Source organism: Stenella coeruleoalba, assembly GCF_951394435.1.
Source record: "Stenella coeruleoalba genome assembly, chromosome: 18".
In the NCBI taxonomy this organism is placed as follows: domain Eukaryota; kingdom Metazoa; phylum Chordata; class Mammalia; order Artiodactyla; family Delphinidae; genus Stenella; species Stenella coeruleoalba.
In genome coordinates, this window is record NC_137164.1 from 70,069,102 (window position 1) to 70,094,030 (window position 24,929).

The 24,929-nt window shown below is 40.4% G+C and overlaps 1 protein-coding gene across 1 annotated transcript in view; it reads left to right on the forward strand.

Annotated features, from left to right (window-relative positions):
• Positions 1-24,929, forward strand: part of LOC307176618 (uncharacterized protein) — a gene marked incomplete at its 5' end in the record, with an annotated part of 215,433 nt that overhangs the window by 84,444 nt on the left and 106,060 nt on the right. The window contains one exon of the mRNA XM_079902948.1: positions 19,527-19,574. Within this exon, the coding sequence (XP_079759074.1) occupies positions 19,527-19,574 (48 nt within the window). The remainder of the gene's footprint in view (positions 1-19,526; positions 19,575-24,929) is intronic.

The following is a 24,929-nucleotide window of genomic DNA, read 5'->3' on the forward strand; positions in this document are numbered from 1 at the left end:
AGGAGCGGCCTGGGAATGTCCTCAGTTTAGAACCTCAGTACCCCTTGACTGCATTCTCGAAACAAACTTCTGCTCCTTCTACCTGCTGTACACAGGGATCGTTTCAAACTCTAAGCCGTGACATTCAAACCCCTGCTCCCTCCCTTTGCAAGCTTATCATGTGTCTCATGAGTTACACGCCAGCCACGCTGGGCTCCCCATTGTCGCTCAAACGTTTCCTCTTCTCAAACTCTTTCTTCACCTGGAACTCTTTCCCTTATATTTCCTTGTAAAAGCTCATCCCTTTCTTCACTGCATTTTTCCCCCTGCATATGCTTCAGGAGCTCGGTATTTCCAGAGCTCAGACCCTCTGTAATATCATATGTCCAATCTATCTCTGATCAGTTATTTGTGTATATATTTGTCATCATTCACTAGATTGTAAGCTCCTGGAAGGGCCTTGGGGGAGGGAATGCATCTGTTTCTCTTACTTCCCAGGACAGCAGTTTGCAAACAGTAGATACGCCAGAGGTCATTTTATATACTCAGTGAATCCCACTGTAAATTTTTCTTCTTGGGCATGTAGGAAAACTACATCCTCAGCGCTGCTTGCCATGAAGTTGGAGCCCCGTGATGGGGTTCGGCCAGTGGGACGTGGGTAAAGTGTTGTAATCCACTTCCAGGCTGGGCTGTCGATCACCTACTCGCTTCTCTCTCACTTTCTCTCTTTTTTATATAAATTGAAATATAGTAGTTGATTTACAATGGTGTGTTAATTTCTGCTGTACAGCAAAGTGATTCAGTTATACATATATACATTCTTTTCTATATTCTTATCCATTATGGTTTATCACAGGATATTGTATATAGTTCCCTGTGCTATACAGTAGGACCTTGTTGTTTATTCATTCTACATATACTAGTCTGCATCTCCTAACCCCAAACTCCCACTCCACCTCCCCCATTCCCCTTCCCTCTTGGCAACCACAGTCTATTCTCTATGTCTGTGAGTCTGTTTCCGTTTTGTAGATAGGTTCAGTTGTGTCGTATTTTAGATTCCACATATAAGTGATATCATATAGTACTTTTCCTTCTTTTTCTGACTTACTTCACTTAGTATGATAAGCTCTGGCTCCTTCCATGTTGCTGCACATGGCACTGTTTCATTCTTTTTTATGGCTGAGTAGTATTCCATTGTATATATATACCACATGTTTTTTTATCCATTCATCTGTCGATGGAGATTTAGGTTGTTTCCACGTCTTGGCTATTGTAAATAGTGCGGCTCTGAACATAAGGGTGCATGTATCGTTTTTAATTTAGAGTTTTGTCTGGATATATGCCCGTGAGTGGGATTGCTGGATCATATGGTAATTCTATTTTTAGTTCTTTGAGGAACCTCCATACTGTTTTCCATAGTGGCTGCACCAACTTACATTCCCACCAACAGTGTATGAGGGTTCCCTTTTCTCCATACCCTTTCCAGCATTTATTATTTGTAGACTTCTTAATGATGGTCATTCTGACCAGTATGAGGTGGTACCTCACTGTAATTTGATTTGCATTTCTCTAATAATTAGCAGTGTTGAGTATCTTTTCATGTACCTATTGGCCATCTCTATGTCTTTTTTGGAGAAATGTCTATTTAGGTCTTCTGCCCATTTTTCAATTGGGTTGTTTTTTTGTTGTTGAGTTGTATAAGCTATTTGTATATTTTGGAAATTATCGTTTCTCTTTCTTTAAAGACCCTGGAGGCCATGTGTTTAAGGTGATGGCACAAAAAGATGGAAGGAACTTGGATACCCGTGTTAACCGCTGGAAGGAGGGCTGCCAAGCACAGAGAACTGCTAGCTACTAACTGACTGAGAAATACATCTTGGTCTTGTGAAATGACTGAAACTTTAAAAGTTCATTTATTATGCAGGCTATGATAAATAGCCTATAAGCTTTCTGAGGGCAGCACACAGTCTGTCTGTTCCGATGTTGTGTCCTGAACTTTTAACTGAACGTCCAGTATACAATATGAGCTCAATAAATATGTGCTGAATAAATTAATAAATTAACATGTATTCATCAACTTATGATTTTTTTGTATTTCACCTGTAAAGGCCAATCTTAAGATTTCACATTCTGAAAAAAAAATATTTTTTAATGTTAGTTCATAGGGAACCTTCTATTTTATGGCATAGGTATCGAGGCCTATTTAGTCAGTGTGAGGCAGGTTGTTTGCTTTTATTGAAGAGTCTGCTGCCGGGGATTCTCGTCAGTGTCTTTCCAGCATCCTACTGCTGCCCTCTTATGAATGGAATCAGAGGTTCTGGGTGGTGTGGTTTATGTTAGAATCAGGTATTGAAGTAAGGCTAAAAGAAAATTAAAGTCTAATTTTTTTTTCAATAAGAACTTACTGACTAAAAATTTTTATAAGGATAATAAATTGCTAATAAAAATGTAGCCAAGGGACTTCCCTGGTGGTGCAGTGGGTGAGAGTCCGCCTGCCGATGCAGGGGACACGGGTTCGTGCCCCGGTCCGGGAAGATACCACGTGCCACGGAGCGGCTAGGCCCATGAGCCACAACTACTGAGCCTGTGCATCCGGAGCCTGTGCTCCACAACGGGAGAGGCCACAACAGTGAGAGGCCCGTATACTACAAAAAAAAAAAAAAAAAAAAAAATGTAGCCAAGAGAGAAGTCAAGAAATTACAGCAGGAAGAGGAAGTTAATGTTCATGACTGCTGATTTTATTTAACCTCCACAAAAGCACTGTGAGGAGGGTATTATTATCCTCATTTTATGGGGAGATGGGAAATTGATATTCTCAAGCGTTAGGTGCCCTGCATGAAGTCATGAGGCTAGTAAACTGCAGAATGGGATTTGAACTTGGTTCTGTGTGGCTGAAAACCCACCCAAGTTCTTTCAAATATACTATGTTCACTCCTTCAAATAATGGTAAGTAAAAATTAGCCAGCCATCTGCCCTGATCCTGGGACTTTAACTCAGGTTGAATCACACAAGGCTTGGGGTGTTGTACCTCCTGGGATGAGGGTCCCCTGGGCATAGTCTGTGACATCTCTGGTCCTGTTTCCTTATTCTTCCCTCCTCTGCATGCCTGTGCAGTTCACTCCTAGATGTTTGGACATGGCCTTGAGTTTCGGGTCTTGCCCTGTCCTCTGGGGCCAGATGAAAGATTTAGTACCTGCTGTTGGACCTTCTCCTCTCAGCCTCTGACATGGGTTTGTACTAGCTGGTGGCTCCATTTTGGGTAACTGCCATTCTTGGTTTGGCTTTGAACCCTGGGGCTTGGGTCTACTTGGTTTACAATCTTCTGGGGCCAATTCTAACGCCCGTGACAGGATCAGACAACACCTAATTAATTAATCTACTAATTAAATAAGTTATGTGTTATTATGTGCATTGGAAAGGATGAAAAGACACAATTCCTAATGTTAGGACACTTAGAGTACAGCGACATGCATGAAAACTCATTGCACTTAAAGAATTTTCATGGATTTTAACTGATATCCAAACTTCTGAAGGATCTTTGTAATATGGGAAAATTGAAACCCAGTGTGATTTTACTGACTTGTTCCCCTAACACAGTAGTTAAATGGGAGGACAGATATTTGAACCCAGGCCCTCTTGTTGCAAACATCCTGCTTTCTCCAAAATATCACGTTGTCTTCGTGAGAAAGCAGTTTCTTGCAGTATTTGAAAGGTTCATCTGTTTGTTGTTGCTGCTTGCAGGGTTGGAGAGTAGACACATTCATTTATAATGATAAGGCTAAAAAAAATTAATTTGGTAAAATCCAAATGTTACCTTGATAAAGGCTCTGTGATGTATGAAGAAGCTGGGGAAACCGGCTGTGTCCAACCATTGCACTGTGCAGGTTTTTAATTATGTAATATTTTGTTTCTGTGGATTTTTATTTTCAGAGACGTCAGAGGAAAAGGGTGGGATTTTGAGGCTGCTGCCATGATAATAATCCTTGTTATAGGAATGTTACTGTGCTTGTAGATATTTTTATTTTCACTCAACAAGATAAAAGGGGAGGTAATTGACTTTTATTAAGGCCAATCTGGAGCCTGGCTTTCTGTCTTTTAATCTATTGCTTTTCCATTTTTCACTTTCCTTTTCCTCCCTTCCCCATCTCAACATCTGCCGCCCCTTCTCCTACATGAAATTATTTGTTAGTCCTGGCAAGTGTTTTCTTAACTAACTCTGGCTGTGTTTTGATGGAGAGGGAGACTCTTTAATGATGTTACTGATGGACAGTGTGGCTGCTTGATGAGAGGCATGGGAATGTCCATGCTGTCACCAGCGATATTTCTGGACTCCAAAAAAAAAAACCTGTTTCACAAAAAAATGCCGAGTCCTTGGGCTGTTTGCAGCCTCTTGTTAATTACAGAATGATCTGGGGACACTGAGATGTTAGTTCTATTTCAGTTTTATTCTTTCCAGTTAGAAAGTAATCACTCTTCGTGATGAGTAAAGGCCTTAGGTACCATGAGGGTGCAGACTTTAGCTCTCATACTAACCAGTACGGAAGATCTCTCTACTTGTCCCCAAGTTGTTCCTTTTTTTAAAAAAATTTTAATTGAAGTATAGTTAATTTACAATGTTGTGTTAGTTTCAAAGTGATTCAGTTATATATATATATATTCTTCTTCAGATTCTTTTCTATTATAGTTTATTACAAGGTATTGAGTAGAGTTCCCTGTGCTATACTGTAGGTCCTTGTTGTTTTCTATTTTATACATAGTAGTGTGTGTCTGTAAATCCCAAACTCTTAATTTATTTCCCCCTGCCCGCTTCCTCCTTTGTTAACCATAAGTTTGTTTCCTGTGGCTGTGAGTCTGTTTCTGTTTTGTAAACAAGTTCATTTGTATCATTTCTTTAGACTCCACATATAAGTGATGTCTTTGATATTTGTCTCTCTGTCTGACTTACTTCACAATCCCCAAGTTTGAAGGAGAGACCTAGACTGATGTCTTCAAATATGACACATTTTCAGCAAATCCAATAGTTGGGTTCACATCCCCCTTTGCATTTCAGTGGAAGAATCTTCTATTCATTTACGTCTAACTGGGTGTTTCTCAAACTGTAGGGTGCCTACAGAGGCCTGGGGAGCTTATGGAAAATGTAGATTTCTAGGTATTGTAATTCAGCAAGTCAGGGCAGGCTCCAGGAAGTAGTACTGGGTGCTTCTAAGGCCAATGGTTCTTATACCACATTTGGAGAAATCTCTTTCAAGAATAGTGGTTCTCAAACCTGAGCCTGCATCAGGATCACCCGAGGCGAAGCACACACTGCTGGTCCCCACCCGTAAAGTTTCTGATTCAGCAGGTCTGGGGCTGGACCTCATGGGTTATCGTTCTCACAAGTTCCCAGGTGACGCCGAGTCTGCTCTTTGAGAACCGCTGCTCCTGGGTATTCCAGTTATGGGAGCCTGTTGATCGGGAAAGAGTCAGACATTGACAAATACCAGCCATGCTGAGGAGTATGAGGATGGTATGCCTCAGACCGTAATTTGCTGAAGGACAATTCATAGGTGATATAGGCTCCTTTTTAGGTAATGAATTATTATTCACAATGGATCTTCAAATTGGACCCCCAATGGAACAAGTTGCTAATTTTCAAGGTACAAAGTGTCCAACGCATAGACTGTGTCTACCCATGTTGACATAGCCTGTCCAAAACTGATTTTAACGTGACGCTAATTGTTTTATACATAACATCAAAGTACGTTGGATGTGAGGTGAAGTTTGTGGCTGTACTAGGCCTTATCAAGGACTGTTTTGAAGTACGAATTTGACTCAAATGTGAAGGAATTTATCAGTTGGGTTGAAAATAGAGCTGTTTATATTGGCAGAGTCCATAATAGATGAGTCAACTATTGGCTATTAGCCATACATAGTATTAATTGATTATGCATTATCAATCAATTACTTCCTCTGGTACGTCTCTGTTGGTCTCACTACTGTTCAGATTATCTGGCCTCATAGTAACCAGAGTTATTTGTCTTAAGTTTACTCTTATAAATGACCAAGACAGTTGTTTTTTTCCTACTCAGCAGACTGAGAGAATTGAGTCTTATTAGAAATGCTAATACTTGTGAGGTTCTGATGCTGCTTCACGTGACAGCTATTTTCTCTCCCACGGATACAGGTAACTTTTAAACAGCAAAACAATTCCTTAAGCTGTTCCATTAAGTAGAATAATGAAAAATAAAACATCGCTCTTCTCTCACTTTTTACTTTCCCATCAAGTTTATCATAGAGTAGATGGGAATTTCGAAGGTTAATAACAGAAAGCACAAGCAGTCTGGACAACTTGGAATGTCAGAAGAAGCAGAGGAAGAGAAGATTACAAAACAGTACAAAACAGCCTTCCAGGTTAAAACAGTACAAAACAGCCTTCCAGGTTAAAACAGTACAAAACAGCCTTCTAGGTTAAAACAGTACAAAACAGCCTTCTAGGTTAAAACCCAAAATGCTGAAATGGAAGACACAGGCACTTCATTGTGAAATTGACCATCCTTTGTCCATAATGTTGATGAAGCTGGCAAGTTTAGCAGGAGCTCTTCCATCCTTACGTATTTTTTCCTGCTCTATTTTGCCTCTCTATGAGAGAAGAAGGAAAGAGATACACGCAGTTATGCTAATCTCTGAAAAATCTTTTCAATGAAATGTTAACCTCAGCCATCTGCCAAGTGCAGTAAATATCTTGCTTTTGTGTTGGGTATACATATTAAAATCCCAGCCTTCTTTTTAATGAGCCCTGCATCTAAATTGTAGCCTTTGGATGATCACTCTAATACACCAGATAGAAAAGAGGAAAAACTCCACCGCAAAGAACTGAATGTAATTGGACCTGGTCTGGGTGAGAAAAGGGCAATTATCATTTCTCACTGCTTCCCTTCTTCTTATGTGAAGTACGTTTGGATGACCTTTGCCATTTTGCCCGATGACATAGATGCTCTGTTCTTGGAGAAAGCTCTCTAGTTAGTGTTACTGTTAGGGGAAAATTTCAGCAGATCATGGTTTGCAGTTAACAGTCAAATTGAATGTGCAGGCAGAATTCTGTTTCCTCTTGAGCAAAGAGGGGTCTTTGTTTGTCCCATTGTCCCAAGCCTGGGTTTAAAGATTTGATACTGACTTTGCCAAAAAGTCAAAATAATTTACCTGGTGGTGGAAACTGCATAAGTATCATTAAAAAAATAAGGTCATTTTGCTTAAACATTAGTTATGAGAAGGAGAGTACACAATTGTGGGTAGGAGTAGGCGCCCAAGAGTTTCTCTTCTGTGATTCAGGTGCCCCCAGATCCATACTCAAGGTGGGGTTGGATGTGGAAGTGAGTGGAGTTTGATGTGGAAGTGGGTGGAGCCTGAAAGACTTCCTTTTAGACAGAAAGGAGAATCATTAATATTAGTTTTTAGATGTTGGCCATCCTTCATTGTAGGGAGTGACAGCCTGGTTTTGTCAAAAAGTAATGACGGTTCCTATGATATGAAATATGATCATATACGTACAGAGCACATCGCCCATTCACCTGGGTTATTCTGGCGGAAGTTCTCATTTAGTCCAAGTTACCTGCTTTGGGAACAAGGATGCTTTTCTCAGGGGGTAATTACCAGTGCGATTGGAGTACCATCTGTTTGCCTTCTGTTCTGTGGGCGACTCAAAGGAGATAGTTTCAGGAGAGACCTGGAAACGGAACATTTCAAGAGGGAGGGAATGAAGGTAACTAAAAAGAAAGTAGCGATTAAGAGTTTAAAGAGGAAAAGCATATGGTATTGAGCGTCTAACTTAGAAAGCAGCATCCTAGATAGACCCCTGGCCTAAGTGAGGTTTCCCCAGGAGTGAGAACTGAGAGAAATCCAAGGTAAGAACAGAGAGTGACCATTTAGCTGAAAGGGACTCTCCAGAGGGGCTGGGCGGAGAGGAGCCCCAGATGGGATTTATTTACGATGCAGTCGTGGAGGAGTAGCCGCGGGCTAGGCGCATCGGGCAGAAGCTTGCTTTTCATATTCTAAAAGACCAGACTTTAAAAGGAAAACTGGGGTACCCTGGAGAATTTTCATGCAGTCATCATTCATTTATAAAATATATTGAACACCTCCTAAGCGGGATGTCTTTCACTGGGCTCTTAGGGCAGATATGCTGATGAGTATATTACAGTTCCTTCCCTTGGGGATTACACAGGGAAGTAGGGAAATAAGACGTGTGTGTGTTCAGATAACGACCGTGCAGGGCACATAAGCGCCACATTAGGAAGACAGAGTGCTCTGAGGTTTCACAGAGGTGACAGTTAGTTCCTGTTGGGGCACTGGGGGCGGCTTCACAGAGGATGTGGAATTTGAGCTGTTTTGAGTGGTTGGTGAGGATTTTGCTAGGCAGAAGCTTCAGGGACCTTAAGTAGAGTGGTTCAGGATTTTAATATTTATCGGATGAGACAATAATTATATAAATATTTTTCATGCTTTAAATACATCTGAAATGTGATCTGCATTCTTGGACGATTAAGCTGCACTTAGAAAGATGTGCACAATCAACCTTCAGTAGTTTGAGCTTTAACATATGTTAATCCTGCAGCTGTGACCCCAGAAATAGAATTTTAGCAAGAATAAATTTTTTCTGTATATCCTTAATTGTTTTTAGCTCTGGCAAACAAAAGGGGAATGGCTTCAATGGCAAAAGCCATTGCTGCTGTCAGATTTTCTTCCATTGAAAGCCAGGTTGGGGTCTTGTATGGAAGAATCGGAGTTTCTTTCGAAATCCTGGATGGTGTTCTCCACATAAATTGGTCCCTGCTTCTTTTCTCTCGGTGTCAGTGGTCGAATCTATATAATGGGAATGCTTGGATTTATGATATATCTACTGTCATGAAATAAATATTGATAACATTTTGCAGTAATTTTTGAAACTAGTGAAAAGTAACATTGGGATCCAAGGTATTGTTTCACAAAGACAAGTTATTTAGCTACTTTTTTAAGAGAGTGAAAGCGTCAGAATCACCAGCCTAAGTATGTCCAACTGTATTTATTCATAGCGTATTCCTTTTAGTGTACTTTCTTTCTCTTCTTAATTTTGATGGGTTCACACAAGTTGCACCTTTTCCCCCTCTACCTCATCCGCACATAGGTCTCCTTTCCTCACTTCCTCTCTTACCAGCCTTCAAGTCTGTCAGCAGCAGAAACCTGGACTCTCTGCAGAGCTGATGGGCCCAACTGAGGTGTGAATTAGGTTTAATTAAAACCTGTCACTTAGAAGTAAGTGAAAGAGCATTTAACCTCTGTTCATTCCACTTTAGCTGTTCATTCACTCCGAGCCTCCCAGGGCTCCAGCCTGAAGGGTGGGCCTGCTGCTTGTGGCTAGAGTGGGCCACCCGTGGTCCTTCAGCATCCGTGAGCTGCCAGAGGGCACGCTCACACTCTCCCGCTGCAGAATCAACGTGGCACAATAGTCCCAACGCCTGTCCGTCCTCTACTAGGCAAACATCCAGATGTGTGTAAGAGACCACGTGTGTGAGCTCCCCTGCACTCCTGTCCTCAGAGGGACACCCTGCTGTCCTACAGGACGGGCTGGCACATTCCATGGTCCCCCTCACTGTGGTGACGACTGAGGATAATTGTCACGAGATCTCCCCGCTCTTCAGAACTCTCCACTCCCATCTTGCCTTTCCAACGGGACTGTCGCCATCTTCATTCGGCTGCACACCTCAGATTCTGTCTGGGCCCAGCCATCCGATGGGGGCAGGTCCTTGGACATGCTGTGTCCAGTTGGATTTTTAGAAAATCCTGGTGAGAGGGTGCTGGGGCTGAACTGAGAAGGTCCAATGCTCAAAAGCAGTCTGAAGTCAGTGGAAGGCCAGCGTGGAGAGCCTGAGCTGTGGGTGAACGGGGGGAGGTGACGAGCCAGCCATCATGGGGAAAGGCTTGCTGCTGGGAAGGCAGAGAGAAGATTAGGTGGAGATCACGTTGGGGTGTTGGTAGGGCAAATGTTGCTTTAGAATTAATGGGAGTGATATTTATCCAACACACATATTTTCTGTAGATGACTTGCACACCTTTCTGGATTGGGGGGTGCACTTAAAATTTGCAGAAATAATACACAAATTTGTATGTATGGGAATGAACTTATTCTCTTCTGTTTCCTTCTATTGTGTTGCCTATGAAGGCACCATGGTTCTCCTAGTTACGCAAGGCTCTATGAGTCCTCCCCTTTGGCGTCCTCCTCCTATTCGTTTGATTGTTAAGTCCTATCGTTTGATCGTTAAGTCCTCTTGGCTTTCTGTCTGAGGTATCCCTCACACTTTTGGACTTTTTCCTTCCCTCTCGTGAGGTCTATTGCGGTAGCCTCCTAACTGGTCTTGGGTCCAGCTGTGCTCTCTTCTACTTTTTACACACAGCTGGCAATCCTCCCGAAGCCACCTTTGACTATTGACCTTTCAGAGATTTTCTGTTCCCTCTAGAATAAAGAGCAATTCCTCAGGTGGCGTGCTAGTCTCTCTTTGATCTAGTTTCAACAAATATATGTCCCATCACTCCCCTTCTTCATGAGCCATTGCTGCAGGCCACTTAAGGGGAATACTGCTTTCTATTCCATACCTCACGATCTCTCACCTTCGTTCATCCTCTTCCCTCTGCCATGACATCCCCTTTCAACTCTCTCTCTTCCACTTCCAGATGAGCAAGTTCCACCTAATGTTCCCCAGTTCAAATGCCATCTCCTCTGTGAAATCATCCATTGTCTTAATAGCTAGGATGGAGTTTATCCTTACCTCCCTGACCTCCAAAGCATTCCTTTACACGTATCTTAGTTTACTTTTCTTATTGTGTATCTGTTTTGTAATCCTTTGTAAGACTGAAATATCATTTTGGTTAAGACTATATTCTGTGCAGTCTTGTAGCAGCCTGTTGTTTCTGATTCATCAAAGTAACCTAATTTTCATCGAGAATTTGGTCTTTCCCTTTTAAGCTCTCCCACAGCCCAATCCCAGGAAGGATACAGTAGGGTTCACACTGCACTGCTTGTTCCTCTCCAAAATCATTAGTCTCCATTCTGATGGTGTCAACCAGAAAGGAGGTAGAATCCTGTGCTTTGATGATGATGCAAGGAAACTGCAAGACATTACAAAGTCTCCTAAAAGAAGGTGGTTGTTTTTTTTTCTTTCTGAGCAAATTTCAGTGTCTTCATTTAGCAGAGAAGATCACTTTCCCAGGGAACTAGATAAGTAGGTAAAGCAAAAACAAATCGAAATAGTAATGACCAAACACGCAGCCTGATGGGATTACCAGCAGAATGTATTGCCTGCTGGCCCAATCCCCGGAGATAATGTTTCCTCCGAAATAATACACTCTGTGGTTTGTGTTAAGCTTCCATATGAATACTCATGCTATCATGTACCTTTCCAGAGGCATTTTAGCAAATAACCTCCTCTCAAATCGAACCATTTAGAAGTTATGAATTCAACTCCTTCTGTTTCTAAACATTTGTTTCTAGATTTTTTGATAACGGCCATTCTGACCAGCATAAGATTCTACCTCCTTTCTGGTTGCCACCATCAGAATGGAGGCTAACGATTTGGGAGAGGAACAAGCAGTACAGTGTGAACCCTACTGTATCCTTCCTGGGATTGCGCCGTGGGGGATCCTAAAAGGGAAAGACCAAATTCTCGATGAAAATTAGGTTACTTTGGTGAATCAGAAACAATATCCTATTTAACCAGGAATGCAAATGATTCCTCAAATCTTATCATATTGTTGTAAAATAAGAGGATTTCATGGTTTGTGCCCAAATAGGATGCTTTGGGAAGCTGTATTAATTCAAGTAATGCAAATTTAATAGGAATGTGTAGAAGTTCAAGACAAGGTGTTCTGGAATGACTGGATGGAAAGAATCTAACTTAGAAAATGGGCTAAGCTATGAACAGTTAAAGAAGGCTAGTTCTGGTAAAAAAGAGTCACTCTCGGGGCTTCCTGTAAGAGAATCACTCCAAGCTGGACAGAACATCTAAAGACACCCTGGACCTCCCACTGAAGACACATAGGGAAATAACTGGAGAAGAGACACTTCTATCCTAGAGATGGGGTAGCCCAGGTGGAGGGAGGGGACAGGAAAACAGCAAGGTCAGGATTAATTAAAGATAAGAGGCATCTAGTAGGGGACATCTGGGGGAGGGAATGAGGAATATCTTTACTGGGTTCTCCTGAAAGGTCTACCCAGTGAGGCTGCATCCTTCCGAGTGGCCCCTGGGATGGGTTAGCCACTCCAGGGATGGATGACTCCTTCTGTGTGTTGCTTCCCAGCATTTGATTGAAGCCTTCAGCTGAAAGCCTGCTTAACTGAGTCTCTGGCATCCTTCAGGGTGTGTGTAGCCCATCAGGGGAAGAGAGGAGTAGAGGTTTTGGAGAAGGGGCAGCCCAGCTAAAGGAAGGAAAAGGGGACACGGTTATTCCAGGAGAATGGAATTGTCCTCTGTAGGTGAGCTTTATCCTCTGAGAGGAGAGTCTGTTATAATGCCAGCTGGGGTCACTGCTAACTTAGCCACGTCATGATCACAGCCAGGAAACCACTTTTGGCATTGGGAGGACTTGGGTCATGAGGCCTTTTGCTGTCTAGCAGTTCGTTCACAGGTATACATAGGGCTCAGAAGATACATTTCTGTTCTGTAAGTAGGGGCCCAGAATAAAGGTGTATTGAAGGGACAGTCCTAGCATGTCACCCTTATTAGACCATCCGGGTTGTCCTCACCTGCATGCCTGTGTGTAGGTGTGCTGTGTGTACACGTGTGTGCATGTGTGTGAGCGTATGAGAGTGTGAGTCTAGGTGTGTGCAAGCGTGTGTACGTGGAAGTTTTCTGTGTCTGCTTCCATGTGTGGACCGGAGTGGAGGTCCTGAGGAGAAGCATGAAGGGAGTCATTGATTTTATAATTATTGCCATTTATTGGAGAAGGGGAAGTGTATAATAGATCATTCAGTCTTAATAAAGTTTTCTCATTGTCCACAAGTGAATTATTTCTGTTTGGGGTAAATTATTTTTCCTAAAATCTGAGCTTCTGCATAAATTATTGCAGCAACCTTGTAAGTGGAATGAGGGACGGTAATAATGATATTAGCAGTGCTTACCCTGTAGATGCTTCCAAAAATGATACTGTGTTCAGCACAAATCTGGGCTCTTTTAAGCAAAATTTGAGTTAAGTTGCAAGTATTATGAACTATTTTATAAAGTTAATAAATTATTTCAAAGGCCAAATACTGTTGAGTTTTAGAAATGTATTATTGGAGTTTGGCTTGCTCACCTCTGCTGAATACATTCCACCGTGGCATTACACGTCATTTCCATATATCTTCATTCTATGATCTTCATTTTGAACGATTTGATGGTTCAGAGGTGTGGTAATAGATATGAATTTTATTTTGACATGTGGAAGAAGGCATTTAGTTGCGGGTGTGTTTGCACTGTGAAATGATTAGAAATTATTATGGGGTAGAAAATTTGTGATTGAGTTTGAATGATTGAATCTATTTTAAAATATGCAGAGCTGTTAGCTTTCAAAATAATTTGTGCATTCAAAAGAAATTAAAAATCATTGCAGTTACTCATATTCTATTTTTGAAATAAGCCGTAGTTATTTTATTATTATTTTTTAAAGGAATGGCTTAACTAAAACACCAGTACTCCCAAAGAGGAAGGAGTCAATTAGAAATCGTGGAGAGAGCAGGCTTTCTTTAAGATGAAATTATGAGTTAGTAAATGAAGACACTGGTGGTTTGTCTTTTCATTAATTACCTGTTTCTTCTAATTTTAGTTAACATAAATAAATAGCTTGTTGTGTTAGTGAATGGCTAAGAGTTTTGGGGTCATGAAGAGAAAAGAACCACAAGCTAGAGGGTAAAGTGAGTAAGAGACTGATGGCTGAGGTCCAAGGATTTATGGAAGAGGCTTGGTATTTCAGATGAAAAATGAAAATTTAAGAAGGTCATTTTAATTGATTCCTTCCCTGTTACTCCTAGTGTTCCTTTAATTGATTCCTTTCCTATCTACTTCTTGTGTTCCCTCACATAACAACCATAAAAAACAACCATCAGAGTCTTAACTCTAAAACTCGAAATGGAGACTGGGATGAATGTTTGAAGAAGGAAGGAGCAACTCTTTAGCTATTTGGACCGATCACTAGGGTATGCTGTGTTCGTTTGTTTTTCTAATTGTAATCTGGTTTTTCGGGGACACACAGACATTCAGTTGCAGATCCAATGAAAACAGGAGTTTGAACTATTGTTTTCAGCATCGTGGAAAATAACATGAAATGAGCAAAGATATGGGAAGAAAAGTGTCTGAACCCTCAGAGAAGTGACACATTAATTCATTTTATAATCTGTTCATATTTGTCCTGATTAACTTACTAAATAAGACAAATGAAGCAGTAACATTGAAGTCTCGCTCCCCAAAGACTTCTCACTACCTCTGTGTTTTCTGTGTCAGATGTCCCAGTGCTGTGGAGGGGGATACCCAGAAACATCTCCTTTTCCACCGGCCACTGGACATGAAAGGCACAGATGAGTGTCTCAGGTCATCATTTTACCTTCCTAGGATCTACCAGAGTGTCCTCTGGTAGAGGTTTCTTCTAGAGGTCTTCAGTCCACGAAATATACCTATTTGTGGTCAGAAACGTTTTTGATGGCCACCTCAATAACATGAAATAGACTTTCTATTTTCTTCCTAAAGCCAGAAAGTCCGCCTTTATTTTCTTCTTCACAGTCATGGCACATCATTGGGTATGACTCTTGATTTTTTTTGCCTTAGATATGTTTATACATATCATTGATTTATGATCCATGCTATTCACCTATTTGATGGATTAGCAGTGATTTACAAGAGAAAAACACAATACCACCATTAGAACATAGAAATAGTATAACAAAAGCAGCAGTAACGGCACCTAACATTTATTTTGCTTTTTTTTTAAAATTTGCAGGCACTTTACATGTGCTAACTCACTAAATCTTTTCAACAACCCTTTGTAGTAGGCACTATTAATATTATTATTTTATTTATAAAGAAAATGAAATTTAGAGAGGCTATTACCCTTGCTCAAAGTCTGTAATGAAGGAAAGTAGGAAACTGATTTTTATTGAGCAATTGCTATGTGCCAGGCACTCCATGATGCTTCCCTCAAGGAGTGAAGAGGGTCTTTTCACCAAAATTCCTGCACTGGGATAATCGGACATCACCGAGAACAAAGTTTTTGCACGAAATGATCTGGAAGGCAAGGCAAAAGCAAACAAAAGAGAACATGATATTACATCACAATCTTCATTCCTTTTTAAAAGGCAGACTTTTTACAAAAGATGTACAGATCTTCCTCGGCTTACGATGGGGTTATGTCTCAATAAACCCATTGTAAGTTGAAAACATCATAAGCCAAACATGCATTTAATACACCTAACCTACTGAACGCATAACTTAGTCTAGCCTGCCTTAGATGTGCTCAGAACACTTACATTAGCTTACAGTTGGGCAATTCATCTAACACAAAGCCTGTTTAGAATAAAGTGTTGAATATGTCATGTAATTGAACACTGCTGAAAGGGAAAATTGGAATGGCTGGGTGGGTGCAGAATGGTTCTAAGTGTATTGGTTGTTGACCTTTCTGATTGCGTGGCTGACTGGGATCTGTGGCTAACGGCCACCGCCCAGCATCACGAGAGAGGATAGTCCTGCATATTGACAGCCCAAGAGAAGATCAGTATTCAAAACTCGAAGTGTGTACTGAATGCACATCGCTTTTGCACCAACGTAAAGTCGAAAAATCATGAGTCAAACCGTCGTAAATCGGGAACCGATACTCATTTCCTTGTAGTGATACTCATTTCATTGTTTCTCCAAGGCTGCTTTGTACAAAAGTTGTGTGTGTGATAAGTATTAAATATGAGTTCTGTGAAATTTTACATATACTAATTAAACTAAATTATTAATTGAATAATTGTCCCAGAGTTTGACTTTTTGGAGATCCGGAACTTGAACCGTCAAGAGGATTACTTTCGGCCAATATGGCTGAAGGTCGAAAGCCCTTGGAAGTCGACCATTTCAGTGAGTTTAACATGACTGGAGGGCTGAGAATTTGAGACTAAAGCCTTTGGGCTAACCTGAAGTGCCAGTAGTTGTGTTGTTGATTATAAGGACACTACACACAAGTGGAGCAATGGCATTGAGCCCCATTCCTCAGAGGCTTCTCCAAACCTGTGTGTTTTCTGTATCAGATGTCGCAAAGCAATGGAGAGGTGACACCTAGAAATGCCTACTTTTCTACTGGTAAATGGACGTGAATAGCTGTGGCTGAGTGTTTCAGGTTATCTTTTTACTTGCCAGGTATGTGTTTAGATAGCAAGAAAGTAGATGGGTCTTCCAGTACGTATATTCTTAGCAGGATGAAGACATTCTTAATGAAGACTTTCGTGTTTGGAGATGCCACCCCCCTCTGTTTACAGGTGGCCTGAAACTCTTTTCAGGAAATTTTTTGGGATGTGAGAAAATTCTTGAGTACCATTTGGTTGAAGACTTAAAAGTTCTGTTTCCTAAATTCTAGAAAATAGGCCTGGAAGATTCCGAGGACAGACGTAGTGAATTACAAAATGGCCCTCCATTTACAGATAACTAAATCAGTTGACCTATAGAGAGAGATTATAAAATCTAACTCCAGATGTACCACTTAATTTATTTTGACCATACTCAGGGGTGTGTAAGTGATTTGACTTAATGGCATTGTGACATGCTAGTTTGCTCTTCCTTAAATCCAACCAGTGAACCTTGAGGAGACACCCATGCAGACAACTCAGGAGGAAAAAAAACTAGGAAAACTCATATGACCTTGCATTGTTACTGATTTTCTGTTCAAAAGTTGTCCTGGCCGTCAACTCCCTATAGGGTGGAGTGAGACCGCCAGATACATTTTTGAGACAATGCTGACCTTTGACACTTCCGGAATTGGTTTACAACTGAAACTGTTTCTTCTGTAGCAGGATATAGGGCAGGATAATCGCTGAGCTGAGTTTATTCATACTTCAGTTCGACTCGAGACATTTACCGAAGTGTCCCCAGTTTCCAGTCCTTATTGTTGTGCGGGGGAGGGGGGTGTTTATTACCCTGAGCTTGGTAATGTGCACACTTGTTCGCTAGGAAATTTGTTGGAAGATGCTCATTTTGTACAGGTCACAGAGGAGTCGGCGGACAGATTTGGTACTTGCTATTTATAGAGCAGGTAATTTTCCTGAGGCAGCATCCCTGGCGCCCATAACAAGAGTGAATGACTTAGCCCTGAAAGGTTCAAGACCCTTCTCAGGCATTCTATGAAATGAAACCTTTGAACGACTGCCCTCTCCCTGCCCTCACCAGGATGCCATTTACCAGGAAAGGATAGTGGCTGTCCTGAAGCAGATGTTTGCAATTTGGGATTCAAAGATTATTATCAAAGATAATGATGCGCCTGTCTCACCTGGAGAACTCTCTCTCTGCATGAAAACGATCGGACCACAGAAGAAGACTAAGGATGAAAGGAATCCAAAAGCATCCACCGATCATTCCAAGGAGATGGGAACCCTCCATATACTGAAGTCCAGAGCCAAGAGGCATGTAAACGAAGGTCTGCTGGCAGCAGTGTCTGCTCGGTGCCTTTGGCGTGCAATGCTTGTCTTGGTATCAAGCCAAGCACTGGCCTTTGAAGGCATTCAGTGTCAAAGGAGGGCTGTGGAGAGCGAAGGTCCTAACTCTTCACAGGATGCCCTTGCCTGTCTGTCTGAGCCATTCTCTGCTGGACATGGGTGGAAGAGGACGTTTTCCTCACCAGGGAAGTGGCCTGTCATTTGAAAGATGAAGGTCACTGTTGCTTATTCTCCTTACAAAGGTCCCTGACACCCAGGAGGGAACCGCTGCCTGTCTCAAAGACCTAAAGAGGCAGAAAAAGTCAGAGACGCACGTCCCAGCGGCGCACCCCACCAAGAGGGACCTCTTCTTTGTTTGAGGGCCGGTCATATTTATTATCAACCTGGCGATCCCTGGAATTTGTTGAAAAAAGAATGTTGCTCTAAGGAAAACGTAAATCCTTGTGCAGGTTGCAATTTGTGATCAGCTGTATTTGTATAAAAATGTTTGGAGGTCTTGAACCATAAAAACTAAAAAGCATACCCAAGAAATAGCAATGGTCATCACCCTAATAAGAGAGGACGTTAATAATTTTACTGCTGGAGGAAAAATGATCAAAAAGTGATCCAGAGGCCACAGCTGCTCTGTGTTAGAAAATGTTTCTGAAGAAACATGGCAAGTGTGCCTTCAAAAATAAAGATATTATTGAAATACTCTTTCTAATGAAATTGTTTTCTTGATGCTCAAGAAGTCATGAATAATATTTAAAAGCAGAAAACATATTCCCTTTATAATCTTGGCAAATCCAGTTGAATGTTAAGCTTCCCTTAAGCTCTATTTACAAAAATTCTACCAGTTTTCAACTTGATATGGTGGATTTACTTTTACTCTGCAATTGGAAAATTGACTTCTGTAGACTCCTAAGGGCTTTTTTTTCTTTTTCACAAATTGGATTTCTAAAATTCATTTTTTTCAATAAAATGCATAGCTAATGGTATTAAAGCTTTCTACACTTTTCTACTACCCTTCCCTTTTGCTTGAAGTAGATATGGGTTTGTAGCTGATGTACAGGAAAAATCAATTAGAAAATACTTTACAATGAGAATTATTAGTATGCCAGGCTCGCATTTTCCAGTAGGGGGCAAGAAAGTACTGCATATAAAATCCAGAGTTCTTTTTATTTTTTTCCCCTGTACCTTTGGAAACCAATTAAGTTCCTGAATTGTGAAATGCTAATCGTGATAGGGAAAGGAATATTTAAATCCATTAAATATAATCTTTTCCTTATATCCGAGGGCTATTAAGCATGATCTTTAACTGCTCAGTGAACCTCTCCGGGAGAGAAAAATAATGAACTGGGGAATTTGGGAAAGGCCAAGAGAATGGGAGGTGTAGCACTTTGGCCAAGGTGTCTTGTCAGCATCCTGCAAGCATCTCTGGATCTCAGCCGCAACGTCCAGCTCTCTGCACACCACCAAACAAAACCAAAAGCAAAAACTAACAAACTAAAAACCTGGCTTATTAAAATGCTGAGTATCTTGTAAGACAATTTACTGTACACACACACACACACACACGCACGCACGCACGCACGCACGCACGCACGCCTAGTCATTCAAGTAGCCCTGTCTAAGTGGCTGCCTTTAGTCTCTGTTTGAGACAGGCATCCTTTTATTTATGTTATGGATAATGAGTTCACACACATATCGGCCAGTGCAACTGAGAGAATCAGTTACTCATAATTGATCCAAGCTGTAAACTTTCTAGTTACGGTTCAAGCACTCAAAGATCATCCATACAGTTCATAACAGATTTCTAAGTCCAACCTGTACAATTTTACTAGACCTTTTCTCTTTTAAAAAGACCACTAATTCAAATGTACTTTCCGTGTTTTTTTCCTTCCCCTAGGTTCTTAATTTTGATGGGGTGCGTTTTCCCTTACTCTACTTTCTATGGGTAAGTAGCTTATAAAATCGAATCAATTTACCGCATGATGGATTTGGTATAAATATATATATATATATGTTGTCAAAAATATTGTTTTGGAAAATATTCAATTGTGTTGTTTAAAGTATGGTATTGGCAATCATTTTGGAGTATTATAATACATCTAAAAGGAAACATAATGCCATTTGTCATAAATTTACCACCGTTCCTTGGTTTGTGTAATATTCATTAGCTATACAAGTCAATTGCTTCCACGTGATCGGGTTATGTTCATTTGGTTACTTGAAAAACAGATGCCTATTTGAATATAAACTGAGGTACTTGGGGGAGACATTTAAAGTACAATGATGTAAAGACTATGGTAAAGTTGTCTCAGTCAGGTAAGTGGCTTCCCAGAGGACATCGTCATATTTTATAATCTCTTCCTTGGAAATAAATTTACTTTTTTTTTTTTTTTTTTACAATGCATTGTATTTTGTGAGACTTATACAGACACTAAAATGGAATACGAAGCTCAACTTCCTTTTAGAAGTAAATTTTAACTTTTAGTAGACTTGTTTCATTTGTCATGGAAACTTAGAAGATGAAATTTAGGAAAAACGGCTTGACATATTGGAGTAATGGTCAGTACGCCTTAGCTCATAGGTGGCTTCGACATGACAATCAAGCAGAACCTTAAGATGAATTAAGAAATCAGTTTATGTGCATTTGGGGGTTTACTAGATGTTTCTGGAAACTCATTTCTCTGCTTTTGCCATGTGTGTTCTTGCTGTATTTCTAAGCATTTGTTTGGCTTATTTTTCCTTTTCCAGACAGGAGTTTGATGTATTCTTAGTAAATTATCTGTACCAGGGTTCTATTAATGTGCTTCTGATAGGGCATCAGTAGATTTTTTTTTTTTCCTCCCTGACTTGTATTTATGATACTATTTCTTGCCAGTTAGAAAAATAGGATCTGTGGGTATAGGGAAAAGACATAACTGTTCCATTTATTTTAGTTAAAATACTACTCCTGAAAGAGGGGAACTGAAGTGGTTTTCTCAAAGAGGTCTTCAGTAGTTGGGAAGTTATTTTTACTCATCCCTTGTCTGTAAGTTTGAATTAGCTTCCTCACTGGAAAGAAATGTTTTAAAGCAGGACATAGATCAAAGTTTTAACCGTGTTTCTTCATTTCCTTTTTATAGAGCACATTCTACATCTTTTTAAAAAAATTTTATGTTTTTTTAGATTTTTAAAAGATTTTTTAATTGAGATATAGCTGATTTATGTCATGTTAGTTTCAGGTGTATAGCAAAGTGATTCAGTTATATGTATACATATACCAATTCTTTTTTCAGATTCTTTTCCATTATAGGTTATTACAAGATATTGAGTATAGCTCTCTGTGCTATACAGTAGGTTCTTATTGGTTGTCTATTTTGTATATAGTAGTGTGTATATTTTAATGAGGGCATTCTACTTTTGAATCAAACTGAACCATTAAAATACCCCATCACAGTTGATTATGGTTTTAAACATTCCAAAGAATGGAACTACTCTGAAAAACTATGGTATTATTCTATTAATTTGAAATTATATGAGTTTACATATAAGTTTATACACTAGTAAAATAGTGACTTTCATATCAACTTTTCCTGCCCATGTTAGAAAAGGGGAAAACTGCTGAATTCAGGAAGGTGTTTTACATTTGTTTTCTCCAGCATTTTTGGAAGCAACTGGATCAAAAAGAACTTAAGAACGGAAAATCCAATAGTCACTTTTGGCTACTCATTTAATTTGCAGCCAAATGAACTTGACATGCTTTATGGTAAAAAAGCACGCTGTTGTGTGTAAGTTCGTTCTGGTCTCCGTGCTTTTGCAAAGTGTGAGATGTAACATTTAAGTGGGTTGTCCCTTAATGCAGAGGTTTATCATCACACGCTGCTTGGAAAGCCTGAATGGCATAACCTCCTTTGGCGCGTGGGCTTGTGAAATTGGAGTCTGTCTGCCTCTTGAGAAGGAGTCCCTTAGGCACTGGTGGATACTTTAGTTGGAGTGAAATAGAGATTAAGTGCCATTACCTGGAGAAGCTGCAGAAACTGCTTCTTCTACTTGCTGTTTCCCTTCCAACTTTGGGTTTATTTTCTAAGAGGATCAGTCACACGTGCTTTAGAGAAGTGGAATCTATTAATGACTAGTTTCTTTGGTGGGTGATACGAATTTCAGAGGATCACAGCCACCTAGGAATATTTGCATTTAGCGACTCATTTCAACTGGTGTCTGAACCAGTAGACAGAGGTAACCTATATTATATGGTCTCTAGATATGTCATTTGAATCTCCTGTTCTCTCTCTGCCACTGTTCTCTCTTGGCATTTGTTCTAGAAAGGGTAATTAACTAGTTATGACATGCAGAATTCATTAATGTTTGTCACTCTTCTAAATTTTTTAATCACCAACAGCCTGTATTACAGGGCACAAGTCTGCCACTGGCACGCGTATCATTCTGCAGTAGTTTACTGCTTATGACACTTTTGATAAATAGTGTATATGTAACAGTTCAGACATCAGAAAATAAACTTTTAATTGGATGTGTGCCCCACACTTCTGTGCACTTTCCGGAGTGCAAACAGGGCCCATTTGTGAATGGTTTCTGTTAATTTTCTATTCAGCTAATATATGCGCTTATTTTGGTTTGACCATGTGTCTGGAAGAAAAGTCATCTGAGATGGTTTTTGTGTATTACCTACTCGTGTCGGGAAACAAGGGGCTCTCAGACCAAGGACCGTAGTGTGTTTTGTCATGGTCAGCACTTCAAGCAAAGTTATTTTGGTGTTTCATACATTTACAGCTGTAAATTGAAAGTTTCTCATTTCCTTTTGAAACCCAGGACTTGGCATTTTCCAACAATGCCCCTAACAGTAATGTGACGAGATCTGTTTTATTCACATTTTGGAGATGGTCTGCCCATGTCCCCCAGGATGAAAGGTATTTAAAAGACACTTAAAAACAGAGTGCTACAAACTTTCTGAATAAAAAATATGCAAATAGGAATGGGCTCCCCAGCTTCAAAACAAAGCCCCAAATCCCTGGTTTAGATAAGAGCAAAACAAAAAACTGTCTTTTAGCTTGAGGTCATTTGGAGACAGGCCGAGAGACATAAGTAATGTTAATTTACAAGACTGATTACCTTCTTATTAACTTTGCCTTGATCAGAAAGAGGAAGATGGTCGAAAACCTAATACACAAAAAACGTTTCCGAGGAGCTGAACCCAAGGGATAGAATCGGGTTCAGCCTCCATCATGCCATTTAGAGTCTGAGTTTGGAAGAAGAGGCATTTCGACTTAATAAAAAGAATATTTATCTCTCCAGTGAACTTCCTTAGGGGATATAAAGTTTCTTGTCGCTGGAAGAACAGATGATCACCTGGGAAGCATGTGTTAGAGAGGATGCAAACATTAGCTGTGAGCGGTGTTTCAGCTCCAGGGTCCTTTAACCATTAGAGTCGAAGTTTCTGCAGTCCCGCACATGGGAGGGAGCAGGACCTTCTCTGATGCTCAGGTATTTCCTGCGTCTTTACTCAGATGGGGTTAGAAACAATGCAGACAGCCTAGTAAATGATGGTAACAACCGGACTCCACGATCTATAACTGTTCCTCTTTTTCCGTCGCCTCCTTCTCCTGTAATACTAAGAAGTCAATTATTTCTCACCAGGGACGGAGCTGGTCAGTCACTTTTCCAGTGGTTTCTCTTATTTCATTAATGACTGTGCTCTAGGAGGAAAGTAATTAGAGGGGGAAAAATCCGCAAGAAAATCTGCATCCCCAGACTGGGGGACCCAGCGATACTGAGAGCCAATTCCTTGAAGTAACTGAGATTTTCAGTGCTGCCAATCTGGCAGGTCTTCAACATCTAAAAAATTTGAAGAGGGGAAAAATACCCAATCTGCCAAGTGTCACTATATTGTCAATAAAATCAAATGAACTGCTTTTTCTGAATATTGGTCCCCAAGGAGAAGAGTGTGCTGATTACTTGAAACTCATCACAATTAAAAAAAAAAAAAAAGCTTTATTCCAGGTATTTTTCACTCTTAAATATTTTATTAAGAATGATCAAGTACTCTTCTATTTAAAAGTTGACCTTTGGGCTAAATTAATCGTTAATTATTTTAGACTATATAGATTGTGGCAACTTTGGGGCAGGGCTTTTTTCCCCTAGCATGCCTAGAGGCCTCATAAAAGTGAATTGGAATATTATATATATAAACTGCTTTATTGGAATACAATTTTTCTTACTTTTGGAATTTTGATATAACATTTATATATTTTCCAAGAAGCACTGACATAAAACTCAATCTGGAATGTTGACAATGAAAACAAAACAAGAAAAATAAAAATTCAACTTTCATATGAAAAGGAACCAGAGTATGATTATCAGTGAAAAACTGTAAGCATTATAAAAGGCAAGAAGGATCAGAAATACGAACTATCATCCAAAGCATACAGAGGAGAAGGTGTTTCTAATGGGCATTTAATGAGGAATAAGTTGCTAAAACCCTAGTTATTGCAGTGTCGGCTGGAAGGAAATGAAAATGTGGCACTGAAAATATCTTTTGATTAACTACAGTTGCAAAATCAAATTAAAAACTGAAACTGATTATAAACAGAATGGGTAAAATAACAAAGTTCAAAAGATCTTGGCGACTTCATACGCAAGCATGACCGCTGGTCACAGGTGTTAAGAAGATGTAAGGGGACTTCATGTCCCTCTGGCAAGGACGGTTACGTTTGCGGCCTTCTCCAGGTAATCAAGGCAAATCTCAAACATACAAACTCTGGAGTGCGTAGGTTGCCTTGTGAATGACCATATCTGAAGTGGTTGCTGTGATGATTCTCACTGTACAAACCTTTCTTGAATTACAATTTAATGTACAAATTACGTGCTTACGAGTATTTACATTGCATTAGAGTCCTCGAAATAAGGAGGCATTTGAGAGTACATACATTCATCACTCTTTCCCTCTTAGACTTTACATAATAAGTTTGTGGATCCACTTTGGGGATGGACTGTGAGTAACAAGATGGCGGACAGCAGGGGAACATAAAGATTTGGAGCGGGCTTCCCTGGTGGCGCAGTGGTTGAGAGTCCGCCTGCCGATGCAGGGGGCCTGGGTTCGTGCCCCGGTCTGGGAGGATCCCACGTGCCGCGGAGCGGCTGGGCCCGTGAGCCATGGCCCCTGAGCCTGCGCGTCCAGAGCCTGTGCTCCGCAACGGGAGAGGCCACAACAGTGAGAGGCCCGCAAAAAAAAAAAAAAAAGCAAAAAAAAGATTTGGAGTAACTGCTGATCAAGAATTCTTGAACTAGTCACATCCGATGCATTAATGGA